This window comes from Pleurodeles waltl, chromosome 9 (assembly GCF_031143425.1).
Source record: "Pleurodeles waltl isolate 20211129_DDA chromosome 9, aPleWal1.hap1.20221129, whole genome shotgun sequence".
NCBI classification, from domain to species: domain Eukaryota; kingdom Metazoa; phylum Chordata; class Amphibia; order Caudata; family Salamandridae; genus Pleurodeles; species Pleurodeles waltl.
The window spans coordinates 6,899,398-6,919,608 of record NC_090448.1 but is presented as its reverse complement, the minus strand read 5'-3'; the positions used below and the strand labels follow the sequence as shown (position 1 = coordinate 6,919,608).

Genomic DNA, 20,211 nt, shown 5'->3' with positions numbered 1-20,211 from the left:
TTGATGCTATTGTGGCGCTTTGCTGCACTAGTGTTAAGAATGTTGACGCTAGTGCAGCAAAGTGCAGGGAGGCCCACAGGTTACTATTGGTGTGTCATTTTAATTCCTAGTTTGAGCAGGCGTTACAAATGATGGCAAAAATGGCGCAGTGAAGTCTTGTAAATTTCACTGCGCCACTGTTAAGGGCCTCCTAGCGCTGGAACGCCCCCGTTGCATACATTGTGCCTGGCGCAGGAATGATGTGCCGGAAGGGGTTACAAAGTGGTGCCACTTTGTAAATATGGCGCAGCAAACATGCCTCCTTAACGCCACATTAGCGTAAATAAAATGACACTAATGTGGTGCAAGGGGGGACTAGAGGCTTGTAAATATGCCCCAAAGTGTGGTGTGTGATCAGCGTGAAACATTCACCACAAACCCCCTCAAAGGCATCTTCTTCTCAAAATGTGCAAAACCCGCCATCACCTGCACACCTAAGAAAACCTCAATGGTTCTTCATGTTTCTAAGAGAAGCCCTCGACGTCTCCTACTCCCTCATCTTCTCCTACTCCCTCCGCATCCTACAGTACTCCCTCCACATCTTCTCCTACTCCCTCCACATTTTACAGTACTCCCTCGTCATCTTCTCCTACACCCTCCACACCTCACAGTACTCCCTCATCATCTTCTATGATTCCCTCCACATCTTCTCCTACTTCCTCCACATCTTCTCCTACTCCCTCCACAGTTTTCAGTACTCCTTCATCATCTTCTATGATTCCTTCCACATCTTCTCTTACTCCCTCCACATCTTCTCCTACTCCCTCATCATCTTCTACTATTCCCTCCACATCTTCTCCTACTCCCTCCACATCTTCTCCTACTCCCTCCACATTTTACAGTACTCCCTCATCATCTTCTACTATTCCCTCCACATCTTCTCCTACTCCCTCTGCATCTTCTCCTACTCCCTCCATATCTTCTATGATTCCTTCCACATCTTCTCCTACTCCCACCACATCTTCTCCTACTCCCTCCACAGTTTACAGTACTTCCTCATCATCTTCTCCTACTCCCTCCACATCTTATAGTACTCCCTCCACATCTTCTCCTACTCCCTCCACACCTCACAGTACTCCCTCATCATTTTCTATGATTTCCTCCACATCTTCTCCTACTCCCTCCACAGTTTACAGTACTCCTTCATCATCTTCTATGATTCCTTCCACATCTTCTCCTACTCCCTCCACACCTTACAGTACTCCCTCATCATCTTCTACTATTCCCTCCACATCTTCTCCTACTCCCTCCACATCTTCTCCTACTCCCTCATCATCTTCCCCTACTCCCTCCACATCTTCTCCTACTCCCTCATCATCTTCTATGATTCCTTCCACATCTTCTCCTACTCGCTCCACATCTTCTCCTACTCCCTCTACAGTTTACAGTACTCCCTCATCATCTTCTACTACTACCTCCACATCTCCCACTTGGTAAATCCCTCTCCGCACCTCTTCCACTCACTGGAAGCGTCTCACTTCCTCCTTCACCTTCGATTCATAATACTATCAGGGCCTCATTTACCGGGCCCTAGCGGCATTCTGCGCCTCAGGAAGGTGCACTGCAGCATGGTCCAAAATGCAGCACACATAGAAAGATAAGACGAGGAATAATAAGGATATTTACGCATTGCGTCACTCTTACACCACCCCTGAGGTGGCGTAGGAACATGACGCATTCCCAGACTAGTAATTCTGGGAATGCGTCGGGTTCCATGGGTGTTGCGTGGTAACACTCCAAGCAACATCCATAGAACGTCCCTTTCACGCAGAGTTGTGCATAAAGAGGATCCATTTATACAAGGCCATGAAACGCAAGGTGGCTCTGTGCCACATTGTAAATATGGGCTGGCACACTGCGTGCCCGGAATATATATATATATAGTGTGCTGCTAGGCCCTCGTACATGAGGCCTACTGTGTCCTCCCCACACGGATTACAACCCTCAGCATTTTTTACCCACAAGGATTACAGCCCTCAGCATCTTCTCCACGCGGATTACAACCCTCAGCATCTTCTCCACGCGGATTACAACCCTCAGCATTTTATCCACACGGATTACAGCCCTCAGCATCTTCTCCACGCGGATTACAACCATCAGCATTTTATCCACACGGATTACAGCCCTCAGCATTTTATCCACACGGATTACAGCCCTCAGCATCCTCTCCACATGGATTACAACCTTTACCATTTTATCCACATGGATTACAGCCCTCAGCATTTTATCCACATGGATTACAGCCCTCAGCATTTTATTAATACCGAATACAATCCTCGGGGTTTTATCCACGTGGATTACAACCCTCAGTATTTTCTCCCCGCGGATTACAACCCTCAGCATCTCACCCACATGGATTACAATCCTCAGCATTTTATCCACAGAACAGCCCCCCACCACCACCCTCCAGACCCCGATTCAGCTGCCACTAGAAGGGACCTCTACATTTTAAACTTAAAATCTTCAGCCTCAAAGGGTGCAGGGCCCAGATTTGGGGTAGAGCGCCACCTACCGCTGCCTTGTAGATGTCATCCATGGTGTCTCTAGGTCCTGGGGTCCAAAGGTGCTGGGACGCTCTGCAGCTTCAGGGGCCAAAGAGTGCGGGGGTCAAAGGATGCTGCGGCGTCTCGTAAGCCCCGGGGGCTCTGCGGGTTCAGGGTCCCTGGAGGGTAGGTAGGCACAGGGGTGCTCTGCTGCTTCAGGAGCCTAGGGGTGCACAGTTGGTTCAGGAACCCAGGGGTGCACAGTTGCTTCAGGAACCCAGGGGTGCACAGTTGCTTCAGGAACCCAGGGGTGCACAGTTGCTTCAGGAACCCAGGGGTGCACAGTTGCTTCAGGGGCTCAGGGGTTGCTTCAGGAGCCCAGGGGTGCTCAGGGGTGCACAGTTGCTTCAGGAGCCTAGGGGTGCACAGTTGCTTCAGAAACCCAGGGGTGCACAGTTGCTTCAGGGGCCCAGGGGTACACTGCCTCGTCAGGGGCCCAGGGGTGCACAGTTGCTTCAGGAACCCAGGGGTGCACAGTTGCTTCAGGGGCTCACGGGTGCACAGTTGCGTCAGGAGCCCAGGGGTGCTCTGTCTGCTGTCTGGGACAGGCTGACTCTGTCCCAGCCTCACTTTATATCCAGGGCTGAGGCACCTGTCACTCACCCCCTGGCATCCTATTGTGTGCCACGTCACAGCCCTGATATGAGGCCGAGGCCTTCTAGAGCCAGGCATCTCTGCAGGAGGGTAGATATGATGTATTTATACACACACCCAGCCCCCACCTCCAGGCCCGCGGCCCGCGGAGGGGATTACACACACAATGCCCATTTTAGAGCAGGGAGAGTCAGGAGAACAAAGGCCAGGAGTGAGGCTGCTGTCACTTTTAGAACAGTCCACTATTCACGCCCCCCACCCCCCCCAACCACATACTGTGGCCTTCCATCAAGAGGACTCAAACTGCAGACTTATCAGCAACAAGCACTGGCAATGCCAATAGGTCTGGCCTATGAAAGTCCCTTTTGTGTCCTTGATGGGTTTAGACTCTCAAGAAGTCACACACTCTGTCACTCCTCTTTGCACTCACACATCCATTCATCCATCCTTCCATTCACCCTCTGACACAACCGCAATAAAACACACAAACTCAACAACATATGCAGGATAAATTAAAGGAACTTAAGTAGAAAAAAGAAAACCTGCTTCCATCTAAACACAGCAAGCTTTTGCTTCAAATAATAAAACTAAACATAGCAGCGGGAGTCCATCTTGCAAAGGTACTGTAAATAGCCTATGGTTGTTTTAAAGTTCCAGCATGGCCGCCAACCTATTGGCCACAATGACACTATGGACAACAGTGTTCCATAATGGCCTCCTGGTTTAGAGGATGTGGCTACATGGGATGTGGCACACTGCAGATTAAATGAGCGGCAAGCAAGCGACCTGCTATCACTGCCTGGACAGCATTAGTATCCTCTAATGAAAAACTGAAATAACAAGCACTGGCAAAGCCAATAGGTCTCCCTTATGCAAGATCGTTTGGCTTGGTCAATGTGTTTTTTAGCCATGTTGTACAGCAGCATGGCTGAAAGCAAAAAAAAAAAAAAACACTACGACTCGGTCAACACTGGCCACATCAGAGAGCTTTTTTTTCTTTCAACCATGCTGCATAGCAACCACACCGCTGTACAACATGGCAAAAACAATCGACAAAGCCAATAAATATCACACAGTTGAAACTTTTTGGCTTTGCTAACCCATACGAGAAAGAAAGTGCTATGATGCATCCGGAGCTGGCCACGTCATAGTGCTTTTTTCTGGCTTGAGCTGATGGGGAAGAGGCATCAACATCGTACCCCTTGTTGAGCGGTAAAGTGATTCATGCGGTACAGAGCTGGTAACCTACCCCCATCTGAAGTCCATCTTTAGGATTACAGATGATGATGGGTTCCCGATACGATTTTGATACTGTCGAGTGCCTTATGCCTGAATGTAGGTATCAAATGAACCACACTTGTTTGGTGGACTTTTAGACTCATCACGTTTATCTCTGTCACAACACTGGTCCCACATTTACGTAGATAGGGATTTTTTCCAGCTTGGTGCTGACGAATAGCCACAGATCCTTATGACATCATGGCAAGAAACATGTTGACCAAGATTTAAACCTAAAACCCGAAGGTACATATTGGCCCTCATTACAACCCTGGCAGTCGGTGATAAAGCGGCAGTAATACCGCCAACACGCCGGCGGTAAAAAAAATGGAATCATGACCACGGCGGAAACTGCCAACACAAACACCCACTTTAACACACCGACCACCACAGCGGTAGCAACAAACACCACAGCGGTCACCGCCAACAGACAGACGGAAGACAATGTACTGCCCACTGTTTTACAAGAGGCCTATCCGCCACCTTTTCTGGGGTGGTACCAAAGACATCAAAAGCACAGCGGAAACAGAACACTGAAGGGAAACGACTCACCTCTCGACACTCAAGGAAGAACCACAACTCCATGGAGCCCGAACTGCAGGTGTTCCCCATCCTGGTGTATCTGCTCATACACCAGGAGCACCAACGTCGGCGACGACGACCACGGTGAGTACCGCACCTAGCACACAAGGGAGGGGCGGAGGAAAACGAGAGTGACACACAAACGCAACACGCAACCACCCCACCCCCACTGCCAACATCATACACACAAACACATGCAACAACATTACATATACACCCCATAACCCTCAGGAATAGCGCAAAGGACAAAAGGAATGGAGTAAAATGAGTGTAATATTAGTAATTATGAGAAATACGTTCATAAAGCAATAAACAGTATGTACAATATATACAATATATACAAAAGGAGGGACAATGCCCACTCAAAAATGTCTGTGGCCCACTGGCCCAAAACACAAAGGCCAAGGCCACACTTGACTCCTGCCTCAATACGGAGAGAATACTGCAGGGGCATCAGGTCGAAAACACACAGGCACCTCAGGGGGAAGAGAAATAGGGGGGCACCTCAGCCGAAAGATGGTACAACACCACTGCTCCTGGAGGGGACCACATGCCCTCTGCGATGTCCTGGGGAGTGCAAAGCCACAGTCTCTCAAGTGGGTGGTGTGCCCACTGCTTGGTCCTGGGGAGTGCAAGGCCACAGTCTCCAAGTGGGTGGTTTGCCCACTGCTTGGTCCTGGGGAGTGCAAGGCCACAGTCTCTCAAGTGGATGGCTTCTTCCACTGGTTCTGTAGGGGGCCTTGTGCCCAGTGTGCTTCATCCTGGCAAGGAGGGGCTGAGTGGATGGCTTCTTTCACTGGTTCTGGAGGGGACCTTGTGCCCAGAGTGCTTCATTCTGGCAAGGAGAGGATGAGTGGATGGCTTCTTCCACTGGTTCTGGAGGGGGCCTTGTGCCCAGTGTGCTTCATCCAGGCGAGGAGGGGCTGAGTGGATGGCTTCTTCCACTGGTTCTGGAGGGGGCCTTGTACCCAGTGTGCTTCATCCAGGCGAGGAGGGGCTGAGTGGATGGCTTCTTCCACTGGTTCTGGAGGGGGCCTTGTGGCCAGTGTGCTACATCCAGGTGAGGAGGGGCTGAGTGGATGGCTTCTTCCACTGGTTCTGGAGGGGCCTTGTGCCCAGTGTGCTTCATCCTGGCAAGGAGGGGCTGAGTGGATGGCTTCTTCCACTGGTTCTGGAGGGGGCCTTGTGCCCAGTGTGCTTCATCCAGGCGAGGAGGGGCTGAGTGGATGGCTTCTTCCACTGGTTCTGGAGGGGCCTTGTGCCCAGTGTGCTTCATCCTGGCAAGGAGGGGCTGAGTGGATGGCTTCTTCCACTGGTTCTGGAGGGGGCCTTGTGCCCAGTGTGCTTCATCCTGGATGGAGCAAGGTCACAGTCTCTCACCTGGGTGTTACACCGACAGGTGTTGCAGGGGCCAGGACGCCCTGCAGCCCATGTGGTCACCACTACACACTGCTCGCCGGCGGTGACGCCTGCTCAGTGGATGCCAGTTGCGCTGCAGGTGGCGGTGCTGGCAGTGGTAGCCTCCAGGCCTTCACCTCTGTCTTGGACGCCTGCCCACTGGGGCTGCTGCTGCTGGCAGTGATGCTGCCAGCCGCGGTGCATGCGGCGGTGCAGGTCGCGGTGCAGGTGGCTGTGCCGGCAGTGGTGGTGGTAGACTCCGGGCCTTCACATGAAGCCTCGGACGCCTGCCCACTGGGGCTGCTGCTGCTGCCAGTGCTGCTGCTGGCAGCAGAGCATGTGGCAGTGCTGGCGGCGGTGCATGTGGTGGTCCTGGCCGCGGTGCAGGTGGCGGTGCTGGCAGTGGTGGTGGTAGCCTCCAGGCCTTCACCTGCAGCCTCGGATGGCTGAAGTGCCATAGCTGGTGTTCTGTGCCCCTTCCTGCCCTTGGCAGATGGTGGTGCCTCCTTGCTTCTGTCAGCTGGTGTCTGTCTTGCCCTTGCTGGCTGGTTGTGCCTCCTTCCCTTTGCTGGCTGGTGTCCCTTTCCTCCTCTTGCTAGGTGGCGGACCCTTCTTGGCCTTGGCAGGTGGTGATGGCACACTGGCTACACTAACAGGTGCCTCCTTGGAGCCTCTCACTCCTGCAATAGCTGCAGAAACCACAGTGGCCGTGGACTTGGTGGCTGAGGTGCTGGGCTGGGTTCTGGTCACCCTGCCCGAGGTGAATCCCAGAGGCGGGAGGGGTACGGAAGAGGTCAATGTTGGTGAGGAAAAGCTTCTTAGGGACACTGGGGAGGGAAGAGGGTGAAGGTTTGGAAGTAGAGGAAGAGGGAGTGGTTGTAGGAGGTGTCAGCCTTCTGTGTTTGGGTGCAGGTGCATGGGCTGAATGCTGTTGTGATGTGGATGGGTGGTGGGTGTGTGTGTGCGTGCGTTTGTGTTCTTTGGGAGAAGGGGGCACAGACACAGTGGGAGAGGACACAGGGGATGTGTGCATGGATGTGGGGGTGGTGACTGCCAGTGAGGGGCGTGTAGAGATAGGCGTGCTGGTGATGGAGGTAGTGGATAAGGATGTAGTGCATGCATGTGTGAGTGGAGACGCTACTGGGAGGGAGGTGGATGAGGAGGAGGCGGGGGACACAGTGGAGGTAGTGGATGTTGGTGTGTCTGCATGTGGATGGTGCTTGTGTGAGTGCCTGAGAGATGAAGTGTGGTGCTTGTGTTTGCCTGAACCACTTCTGTGTGTTGATTTGGGTGATTGCTGGTCTGAAGGTGTGCTTGGGATAGGCTGGGGTTGAGGGGATTGGGACTGGGTAGAGGAAGTTGGAGGGGGAGGCTGGAGACAGGGACAATGGTTGCCATCAGTGCAGAGGCCAGAGCCTGCAATGCTCTCTGTTGGGCCGCCACGCCAGAGTGAATGCCCTCCAGGTATGCATTTGTTTGTTGCAAATGCCCTGCTACACCCTGGATGGCATTCAGTATGGTTGACTGCCTAACAGAGAGGGATCTCAGGAGGTCAATAGCCTCCTCACTGAGGGCAGCAGGGCTGACTGGGCAGGGCCTGAGGTGCCTGGGGCGAAGGAGATACCCACCCTCCTGGGTGATTGGGCACGGGAAACATGCTGAGGGGCTGCTGGGAGGGCGGAGCTGGTAGGGGGGTGGCGGCTGTACCTGTTGATGTGGTGGGCACAGAGGTGCCTGCCACCACAAGGGAGCTCCTATCGGAGGAGGAGTTGCGGTCACTGGTGTCTCCACCTGTCCCCGTCATGGAGCTCCCCTCACCCTCTATCCCACTGGTGCCCTCACTGTCGGTGGATTCGGCCTCCAGGCCCATGTGGGATGCAGCTCCTTCCGTCGCCGGTGCCTCTGCTCCTCCGCCAGTTGATGCTAATGCACACAAGGACAGGATGACAAAACAAAAAGGGGGGGGAGACAGAGGATACACTTGGTCAATGCCAGCAACAACACTACCGTTGGCATACACAACACACAGGGAACAGCCCTATGCATTAGGCCATGCACTACCAGTTACAATGCTAGTCACCAGCCCATGGGGTAAAATGCCTAAAACCATTAGCTGCACACCTGAAACCCACAGGACCCTGCCCAGTAGTAGATGCCCACTAACACTTTTGGAGTTGGAGTGCAACTGATCTTGCCTATCATTGAACATACCCTGCCATGTTCGCCCTGGCCTAGGGGCACCCACAGCCCACATCCCCCACCCAGGTAATACCTGAATGCGTGCAAAGTCATGATTCTGAATTTGTAATCACCCCCTTATGGCTGCTGTGATGCCTTCAAGCGCACATCCAACTCCGGATAGGCCACCGCCAGGATGCGGAACATCTGGGGGGTCAGGGTACGACAGGCACCCCTTCCTCATTGGGAGGCCAGCCCCAGCTGGGCCTCCGCCATCTTCCTTGCCCAGCGCTGCAGGTCCTCCCACCGTTTGCAGCAGTGGGTGCTCCGCCTGTCAAAGACCCCCAGGGTCCGCACCTCCTTGGCGATGGCACGCCAAACACCCTATTTCTAATGGGCGCTGACCTGCAGAAAAGGTATTAGTCGTACCATCCGGGCTGTCATACTCATGGCCCACCATATCCCTCCCATCCCCTTACGCACAGACATTGACTACCATACATGCAGCACTCTGCCCAGGACCCCTCAGCCCCCTCCCCCCACACGGGGCTTACACACGCAGCAATCCATACATTCATGGCCCACGCATCATGCTCACAGTGTACTCACCTGTTTGTCTGGAGGACCATAGAGTAAAGTGTACTGGGGTAGGACCCCATCCACCAGTCTCTCCAACTCCTCGGAAGTGAAGGCAGGGGTCCTTTCCCAAGACACTCAAGCTATTGTCGCTTCCAGACACAGGTCACAGCAGCACTTGCAGTGTAGGTCCTCTCCTGTTGAAGGTCAGGTAGCAAGTGAGTGAACAGATAGAAAATGGCAGTCACGTCTGTGGCAGTGCGTACCGTCACCACCGGCATACATCACCATTGGCTACTGGAACCCATATGGCCCAATGATAACCAATGCGATGTTGCACGGTGGTCATCGACCGCCGACCGCAACGGCGCACAACGCCAGCGGAATTACCTCATGTCCACTTGTCTCTCTTCACAGGTCAGGCAGCCGCCATTTCAGGGGGGCACAGGCCATGGCACCTAACTGCGTCACAGCAGACATTGGCACATCAACTGACTTAAAAGTTCACATACTGTTTCTGTAAAGGAAAAATTGAATATTAATTATGACATATTTGTGAATATGACCTTCTGCTCACTGTTTTTCAACCTAGAGTTCAACCGCTGCAGATGAATAGGAGATGGAGCCATCCCCCCGTGTACAGACCCCTTGTGGACCTGGTGACAATGGAGGACAGGCACATTATCCTGACCTACAGACTTGATAGGGCCACAATCCAAGAACTGTGTGCCCAATTAGAGCCAGACCTGATTTCAGCTATCCGCCAGCCCACAGGTATCCTCCCTCTAGTGCAGGTCCTGTCAGTGCTCCATTTCCTGGCAAGTGGTTCTTTCCAAGCGACAGTGCCCATGGCATCAGGGATGTCACAGCCTATGTTCTCAAACTTGCTGACCAGAGTATTGTCTGCCCTGCTGAAACACATGCGCAGCTACATTGTATGACCCCAGGAGGAGGATTTGGCCACAGTGAAGGCTGACGTTTATGCCCTGGGACATATCCCCAACATCATTGGTGCCATTGAGGGTACACATATTGCATTTGTCCCCCCCCCTGGATAAATGAACAAGTGTTCAGAAATAGGAAAAGCTTTCACTCTCTGAATGTGCAGATTGTGTGTTTGGCGGACCAGTACATCTCCCATGTCAATGCCAAGTATCCTGGCTCTGTGCATGATGCCTTTATCGTGAGGAATAGTAGCATTCCATAGGTGATGTCTCAACTCCAGAGGCACCGGCTGTAGCTAATAGGTGAGCCCATGGTCCCCACCTAGTTGATGTAGGTATATGGGTGTGGATTTGGCCCTAAGGGTGAGTGTGTGGCTAACAGGTATCCCTCGAATATTTGCAGGTGACTCTGGTTCCCCCAACCTCTCATGGCTACTGACCCTAGTGAGGAATGCCAGGACAAGGGCAGAGGAACGTTACAATGAGGCACATGGGCAAACAAGGAGGATCATTGAGAGGACATTTGGCCTCCTGAAGGCCACATTCCAGTGCCTCCATCTGATAGGTGGATCCCTGTACTACTCACCCAAGAAGGTGTTGTAGGAGGCTGGCCTGGCTTATAGTGGGTACCTAGTGGTACTTACACTTTGTGCCAGGTCCAGTTATCCCTTATTAGTAGAATAGAGGTGTTCTAGCAACTTAGGCTGATAGAGGTAGCTATAGCAGAGCAGCTTAGGCTGAACTAGGAGACATGCAAAGCTCCTACTATACCACTTATATCATATAGCACTATATCATTAGAAAACACAATACTCAGAGTTACTAAAAATAAAGGTACTTTATTTTAGTGACAATATGCCAAAAGTATCTCAGAGGATATACTCCCTTAGGAGATAAGTAATATACACAAAATATACACACACAACCAAAATCAGGTAGGTAAACAGAAAAGTAGTGCAAACTCTGTAGAACACAATAGAATGCAATAGGGAAAAATAGGTCTAGGGGCAACACAAACCATGTACTCCAAAAGTGGAATGCGAACCACGAATGGACCCCAGGCCTAGTGTAGTGTGTAGAGGGTCGCTGGGAGTGTAAGAAAACACTAAGGGAGTCCAAGATACCCCACCCCAAGACCCTGAAAAGTAGGAGTAAAGTTACCCTACTACCCCAGAAAGACAGTAAAGTCGAGATAAGGGATTCTGCAAGGACAACAACTGACTGCAAAGCACTGAAGATGGATTCCTGGACCTGAGGACCTGTAAAGGGAGGGGACCAAGTCCAAGAGTCACGCAAGTGTCCAGGGGGGGCAGGAGCCCACTAAACCCCGGATGAAGGTGCAAAAGGGCTGCTTCCGGGTGGAAGAAACCAAAGGTTTTGCAACAACAGAAGGTGCCAGGAACTTCTCCTTTTGTCAGAAGATGTCCCACGGCGTCCTGGAGGATGCAGAGTTGTTTCCACACAGAAAGACCGCAAACAAGCCTTGCTAGCTGCAAGAGTCACAGTTGAAGGTTTTGGGTGCTGCCAGGGCCCAGGACGGACCAGGAGGTCCCCCCTTGGAGGAGGAGACAGAGGGGGCGCTCAGCAACACAGAGAGCCCACACAGGAGCAGGCAGCACCTGCAGAAGCACCTGAACAGGCGTTCAGAAGATCTGAGCACGACGGTCGACTCAGCACAACAAAAGGGAGTCCCACGAAGTCGGAGTCCAACTCAGCGAGTTGGGCAATGCAGGACGGAGTGCTGGGGACCTGGACTAGGCTGTGCACAAAGGAAGTCTTGCAAAAGTGCACGGAAGCCCTAGCAGCTGCAGTTCACGCAGTACACAGGATTACTGTCTGGCTTTCGGAGGCAAGAACTTACCTCCACCAAATTTGGGCAGAAGGGCCACTGGACTGTCGGGGACACTTGGATCCAGCTCCTGTGTTCCAGGGATCATGCTCGTCAGGATCAGAGGGGACCCAGAGGACCGGTGATGCAGGAGTTTGTTGCCTGCGTTGGCAGGGGGAAGATTCCGTCGGCCCACAGGAGATTTCTTCTTGGCTTCCAGTGCAGGGTGAAGGCAGACAGCCCTCAGAGCATGCACCACCAGGAAACAGTCGAGAAAGCCGGCAGGATGAGGTGCTACAATGTTGCTGGTACTTTGTTGCGGTATTGCAGGTGTCCTGGAGCAGTCAGCGGTCGATCCTTGGCAGAAGTCGAAGAGGGAAGTGCAGAGGAACTCTGGTGAGCTCTTGCATTCGTTATCTGCTGAGATGCCCACAGGAGAGACCCTAAATAGCCCACAGAGGAGGATTGGCTACTGAGAAAGGTAAGCACCTATCAGGAGGGGCCTCTGACCTCACCTGCTGGCACTGGCCACTCAGAGCTGTCCATTGTGCCCTCACATCTCTGCTTCCAAGATGGCAGAGGTCAGGGACACACTGGAGGAGCTATAGGCACCTCCCCTAGGAGGTGCTGGTCAGGGGAGTGGTCACTCCCTTTTCCTTTGTCCAATTTCATGCCAGAGCAGGGCTGGGGGATCCCTGAACCGGTGTAGACTGGCTTATGCAGAGAGGGCACCATCTGTGCCCTTCAAAGCATTTCCAGGGGCCAGGAGAGGCTACTGCTCCCAGGCCCTTCACACCTATTTCCAAAGGGAGAAGGTGTGATGACTAACTGTCTCACTGAGGCTCTGCTAACCAGAACCTCAGTGGTTATGCTCTCTCTGCTTTCCAAATTGTCACTAACAGGCTAGTGACCAATTTCACCAATTCACATTGGCATACTGGAACACCCTTATAATTCCCTAGTATATGGTACTGAGGTACCTAGGGTATTGGGGTTCCAAGAGATCCCTATGGGCTGCAGCATTTCTTTTGCCACCATAGGGAGATCTGACTATTCTTACACAGGCCTGCCAGTGCAGCCTGAGTGAAATAACGTCCACGTTATTTCACAGCCATTTACCACTGCACTTAAGTAACTTATAAGTCACCTTTATGTCTAACCTTCACCTGGTGAAGGTTGGGTGCAAAGTTACTTTGTGTGTGGGCACCCTGGCACTAGCCAAGGTGCCCCCACATTGTTCAGGGCAAATTCCCCGGGTTTTGTGAGTGCAGGGACACCATTTCACACGTGCACTATACATAGGTCACTACCTATATATAGCGTCACAATGGTAACTCCGAACATGGCCATGTAACATGTCTAAGATCATGGAATTGTCACCCTATTGCCATTCTGGCATTGGGGAGACAATTCCATTATCCCCCGGGTCTCTAGCACAGAACCCGGGTACTGCCAAACTGCCTTTCCGGGGTCTCCACTGCAGCTGCTGCTGCTGCCAACCCCTCAGACAGGTTTCTGCCCTCCTGGGGTCCAGGCAGCCCTAGCCCAGGAAGGCAGAACAAAGGATTTCCTCTGAGAGAGGGTGTAACACCCTCTCGCTTTGGAAATAGGCATGAAGGCTGGGGAGGAGTACCCTACCCCAGCCTCTGGAAATGCTTTGATGGCCACAGATGCTGCCCATCTCTGCATAAGCCAGTCTACACCGGTTTATGGATCCCCCAGACCTGCTCTGGCATGAAACTGGACAAAGGAAAGGGGAGTGACCACTCCCCTGACCTGCACCTCCCAGGGGAGGTGCCCAGAGCTCCTCCAGTGTGCCCCAGACCTCTGCCATCTTGGAAACAGAGGTGTTGCTGGCACACTGGACTGCTCTGAGTGGCCAGTGCCATCAGGTGACGTCAGAGACTCCTTCTGATAGGCTCTTACCTTTCTTACTAGCCTATCCTCCTTCCTAGGTAGCCAAACCTCCTTTTCTGGCTATTTAGGGTCTCTGCTTTGGGGAATTCTTCAGATACCGAATGCAAGAGCTCACCAGAGTTCCTCTGCATCTCCCTCTTCACTTTCTGCCAAAGGATCGACCACTGACTGCTCAGGACGCCTGCAAAACCACAACAAAGTAGCAAAGACGACTACTGCAACCTTGTATCGCTTCATCCTGCCGGCTTTCTCGACTGTTTCCTGGTGGTGCATGCTCTGGGGGTAGCCTGCTGTAGGAAAGTACCATCTTGCCTGGCATGTTACCCCCATTTTTCACTGTATATATGTTGTTTTAGTTGTATGTGTCACTGGGACCCTGCAAGCCAGGGCCCCAGTGCTCATAAGTGTGCCTGAATGTGTTACCTGTGTTATGACTAACTGTCTCACTGAGGCTCTGCTATCCAGAACCTCAGTGGTTATGCTCTCTCATTTCTTTCCAAATTGTCACTAACAGGCTAGTGACCAATTTCACCAATTTACATTGGCATACTGGAACACCCTTATAATTCCCTAGTATATGGTACTGAGGTACCCAGGGTATTGGGGTTCCAGGAGATCCCTATGGGCTGCAGCATTTCTTTTGCCACCCATAGGGAGCTCTGACAATTCTTACACAGGCCTGCCACTGCAGCCTGAGTGAAATAACATCCACGTTATTTCACAGCCATTTTACACTGCACTTAAGTAACTTATAAGTCACCCATATGTCTAACCTTTACCTGGTAAAGGTTGGGTGCTAAGTTACTTAGTGTGAGGGCACCCTGGCACTAGCCAAGGTGCCCTCACATTGTTCAGGGCCAATTCCCCGGACTTTGTGAGTGCGGGGACACCATTACACGCGTGCACTACATATAGGTCACTACCTATATGTAGCTTCACAATGGTAACTCCGAATATGGCCATGTAACATGTCTATGATCATGGAATTGCCCCCTCTATGCCATCCTGGCATAGTTGGCACAATCCCATGATCCCAGTGGTCTGTAGCACAGACCCTGGTACTGCCAAACTGCCTTTCCCGGGGTTTCACTGCAGCTGCTGCTGCTGCCAACCCCTCAAACAGGTTTCTGCCCTCCTGGGGTCCAGCCAGGCTTGGCCCAGGATGGCAGAACAAAGGACTTCCTCTGAGAGAGGGTGTTACACCCTCTCCCTTTGGAAAATGGTGTGAAGGCAGGGGAGGAGTAGCCTCCCCCAGCCTCTGGAAATGCTTTCATGGGCACACATGGTGCCCATTTCTGCATAAGCCAGTCTACACCGGTTCAGGGACCCCTTAGCCCTGCTCTGGCGCGAAACTCGACAAAGGAAAGGGGAGTGACCACTCCCCTGACCTGCACCTCCCCTGGGAGGTGCCCAGAGCTCCTCCAGTGTGCTCCAGACCTCTGCCATCTTGGAAACAGAGGTGCTGCTGGCACACTGGACTGCTCTGAGTGGCCAGTGCCACCAGGTGACGTCAGAGACTCCTTCTGATAGGCTCCTTCAGGTGTTGCTAGCCTATCGTCTCTCCTAGGTAGCCAAACCCTCTTTTCTGGCTATTTAGGGTCTCTGTCTTTGGGGATTCCTTAGATAACGAATGCAAGAGCTCATCCGAGTTCCTCTGCATCTCTTTCTTCACCTTCTGCCAAGGAATCGACTGCTGACCGTGCTGGAAGCCTGCAAAACTGCAACAAAGTAGCAAAGACGACTACTGCAACTCTGTAACGCTGATCCTGCCGCCTTCTCGACTGTTTTCCTGGTGGTGCATGCTGTGGGGGTAGTCTGCCTCCTATCTGCACTAGAAGCTCCGAAGAAATCTCCCGTGGGTCGATGGAATCGTCCCCCTGCAACCGCAGGCACCAAAGAACTGCATCACCGGTACCCTGGGTCTCCTCTCAGCACGACGAGCGAGGTCCCTTGAATCTAGCAACTCTGTCCAAGTGACTCCCACAGTCCAGTGACTCTTCAGTCCAAGTTTGGTGGAGGTAAGTCCTTGCCTCCCCACGCCAGACTGCATTGCTGGGAACCGCGACTTTTGCAGCTACTCCGGCCTCCGTGCACTTCCGGTGGAAATCCTTTGTGCACAGTCCAGCCTGGGTCCACGGCACTCTATCCTGCATTGCACGACTTCCTAAGTTGTCCTCCGGCGACGTGAGACTCCTTTGTGTGTCTTCGGGTGAGCACCGTTTCACTCCTCTTCGTAGTGCCTGTTCCGGCACTTCTGTGGGTGCTGCCTGCTTCTAAGAGGGCTCCTTGTCTTGCTCGACGCCCCCTCTGTCCCCAGACGCAATTGGCGACATCCTGGTCCCTCCTGGGCCACAGCAGCATCCAAAAATCCTAACCGCACAATTTGCAGCTAGCAAGGCTTGTTGGCTGTCTTTCTTCAGGAAAATACTTCTGCACGACTCTCCACGGCGTGGGGGATCCATCCTCCAAAGGGGAAGTCTCTAGCCCTTGTCGTTCCTGCAGAACCTTCAGCTTCTACTGTCCAGTAGCAGCTTCTTTGCACCCACAGCTGGCATTTCCTGGGCATCTGCCCATCTCCGACTTGCTTGTGACTTTTGGACTTGGTCCCCTTGTTCCACAGGTACCCTCAACTGGAAATCCATCGTTGTTGCATTGCTGGTTTGTGTCTTTCCTGCAGAATTCCCCTATCACGACTTCTATGTCCTTTGGGGAACTTTAGTGCACTTTGCACTCACTTTTCAGGGTCTTGGGGTGGGCTATTTTTCTAACCCTTACTATTTTCTAATAGTCCCAGCGACCCTCTACAAGGTCACATAGGTTTGGGGTCCATTCGTGGTTCGCATTCCACTTTTGGAGTATATGGTTTGTGTTGCCCCTATCCCTATGTGTCCCCATTGCATATTATTTTGGTATTGCGTACATATATCTTGTCTATATTTGCTATCCTCATACTGAGGGTACACTCTGAGATACTTTGGCATATTGTCATAAAAATAAAGTACCTTTATTTTTAGTATATCTGTGTATTGTGTTTTCTTATGATATTGTGCATATGACACTAGTGGTACTGTAGGAGCTTCACTCGTCTCCTAGTTCAGCCTAAGCTGCTCTGCTAAGCTACCATTATCTATCAGCCTATGCTTCTAGACACCCTCTACACTAATAAGGGATAACTGGGCCTGGTGCAAGGTGTAAGTACCCCTTGGTACTCACTACAAGCCAGTCCAGCCTCCTACATTGGTTGTGCAGTGGTGGGATAAGTGCTTTGAGACTACTTACCACTTTTGTCATTGTACTTTCCATAAGAGAAAAATATACAAAACAAGTTCAGTGTATGTACACCTAACCAAAAAGTTTTGCATTTCTTTTCTCACCTCTTTTCTAAAGTGCTGAAAAGTACCTCTAAACTTTCTAAAAGTTCTTAAAAGTTTAAAAAGTTTTTTTTCTGTCTTTCTAAAAGTTCTGAAAACTTTATTCTTTTTTTCTGTCACTTAAACTCTTTCTACAAATGTCTGGCACAGGCCAAAATGTTGATCTGTCCAAACTTGCATATGATCACCTTAGCTGGAAAGGAGCAAGGAGTCTCTGCATAGAGAGAGGTTTGAGTGTAGGGAAGAATCCTTCTTTGGAATTATTGCTTAACATGCTTAGAGAACAAGATAAGGCCAGAAGGACCCCATCTGTTGAAAAGTAGCTAATGGTTCCCAATCTGATCCAGGGACTCCCCTAGGAAAAGATTCAGGAAAGAAACTTCCTAGCCTGCCCAATACTAGACAGCCTAGCATAGTTGGTACTGAGGTTGAGTCACACCATACAGATAGTGTTGTCTCACATCTTAACAAGAGTATTCCTTCTCACCACAGTAGAAGTGATGTTTCTGTTAACCAAGCTGTTAGGGTGCCTTCTGTAAGGGATAGGTCTCCTTCTGTCAATTCTCATCATACTTCTGTTTCTAGACATGTCCCTCCCACCAACCCTGATGACAGATTGTTAGAAAGGGAGCTCAATAAATTGAGAGTGGAACAAACCAGACTGAAGCTTAAGAAGCAACAGCTGGATTTGGATCGACAGTCCTTAGAACTAGAGAAGGAAAGACAGAAGTTGGGTTTAGAAACCCATGGTGGCAGCAGCAGTATTCCCCATAGTCATCCTGCAAAAGAGCATGATTCCAGGAATCTGCATAAGATAGTTCCCCCTTATAAGGAGGGGGATGACATTAACAAGTGGTTTGCTGCACTTGAGAGGGCCTGTGTTGTACAGGATGTCCCTCAAAGGCAGTGGGCTGCTATCCTATGGCTATCATTCAGTGGAAAGGGTAGGGATAGGCTCCTTACTGTGAAAGAAAGTGATGCCAATAATTTTACAGTTCTTAAGAATGCAATCCTGGATGGTTATGGCTTAACCACTGAACAGTACAGGATAAAGTTCAGAGAGACCAAAAAGGAGTCTTCACAAGACTGGGTTGATTTCATTGACCATTCAGTGAAGGCCTTGGAGGGGTGGTTACATGGCAGTAAAGTTACTGATTATGACAGCCTGTATAACTTGATCCTGAGAGAGCATATTCTTAATAATTGTGTGTCTGATTTGTTGCACCAGTACTTGGTGGACTCTGATCTGACCTCTCCCCAAGAATTGGGAAAGACGGCAGACAAATGGGTCAGAACAAGGGTGAACAGAAAAGTTCATACAGGGGGTGACAAAGATGGCAACAAGAAGAAGGATGGTAAGTCTTCTGACAAGGGTGGGGACAAATCTAAAAATGAGTCTTCATCAGGCCCACAAAAACACTCTGGTGGGGGTGGTGGGCCCAAATCCTCTTCTAATCAAAACAAAGAAAATAAACCATGGTGCTATTTATGTAAAATAAAAGGCCATTGTACAACAGATCCCAGTTGTCCAAAGAAAAGCACCAAGCCTCCTACCACTACAACCCCTACTGCTACACCTAGTGTCCCTACTAATAGCAGTGGTGGTGGGAGCAAACCTACTAATAGCCAATCCAAGGGAGTAGCTGGGCTCACTATTGGTAACTTAGTTGGGGTTGGTCTTGTTAGGGAGACCACAGAGGCTGTGTTAGTCTCTGAGGGGGCTATTGATTTAGCCACCTTAGTTGCTTGTCCCCTTAATATGGATAAGTACAAGCAGCTACCCCTAATAAATGGTGTTGAGGTTCAGGCCTACAGGGACACTGGTGCCAGTGTTACTATGGTAATAGAGAAACTGGTCCACCCTGAACAACACCTACTTGGTCACCAGTACCTAGTAACCGATGCTCACAATAACACACTTAGCCACCCCATGGCTGTTGTAAATCTCAACTGGGGGGGGGGTTACTGGTCCAAAGAAAGTTGTGGTAGCCTCAGATTTACCTGTAGACTGTCTACTAGGAAATGATTTGGAGACATCAGCTTGGTCAGATGTGGAGTTGGAGGCCCATGCAGCAATGCTGGGCATCCCAGGGCATATTTTTGCTTTAACCAGGGCTCAGGCCAAAAAGCAAAAAGGACAGGGTGACATGGATCCTGGAACAATGGACCAAGTGCTCCCTAAAGCTAGGGCTAGTAGAAGTAAAACACTTCCTACTATCCCTCCCTCTACAGTGGATTCTAATTCTGAGGAAGAAGAATTTCCACCCTGTGCAGAACCTACACCAGAAGAGCTGGAAGCAGACACTGCTGAGCTTTTGGGTGAAGGGGGGCCTGCCAGGGAGGAGCTGAGTGTGGCACAGCAAACCTGTCCCACACTAGAGGGTCTAAGACAGCAAACTGTCAAACAAGCTAATGGGGATGTCAGTGACTCTCACAGAGTTTACTGGGAGGACAACCTCTTGTACACTGAAGCAAGGGATCCTAAACCTGGAACTGCCAGGAGGTTAGTGATTCCTCAGGAGTACAGAAAGTTCCTCCTAACTCTAGCCCACGACATTCCCCTAGCTGGACATTTGGGACAAATGAAAACTTGGGACAGACTTGTTCCCTTGTTTCATTGGCCTAGAATGTCAGAGGACACAAAGGAATTTTGTAAGTCCTGTGAAACCTGTCAAGCCAGTGGCAAGACAGGTGGCACTCCAAAGGCACCCCTTATTCCACTGCCTGTGGTTGGGGTTCCCTTTGAAAGGGTAGGGGTTGACATAGTTGGCCCCCTTGACCCTCCTACTGCTTCAGGCAATAGGTTTATCTTGGTGGTAGTGGACCATGCCACCAGATATCCTGAAGCAATTCCTCTAAGGACCACTACAGCACCTGCAGTGGCAAAGGCCCTCCTGGGAATATTTTCCAGGGTGGGCTTCCCAAAAGAGGTGGTATCAGACAGGGGAAGCAATTTCATGTCT

At 51.2% G+C, this 20,211-nt stretch overlaps 1 protein-coding gene across 1 annotated transcript in view; it reads right to left on the bottom strand.

Moving 5' to 3' along the window:
* Positions 1–3,184, bottom strand: part of TNNC1 (troponin C1, slow skeletal and cardiac type) — a 51,707-nt gene extending 48,523 nt beyond the window's left edge. The window contains exon 1 of the mRNA XM_069206096.1: positions 2,552–3,184. Within this exon, the coding sequence (XP_069062197.1) occupies positions 2,552–2,575 (24 nt within the window). The 5' untranslated portion in view covers positions 2,576–3,184. The remainder of the gene's footprint in view (positions 1–2,551) is intronic.
* Positions 3,185–20,211: the final 17,027 nt, after the last annotated feature.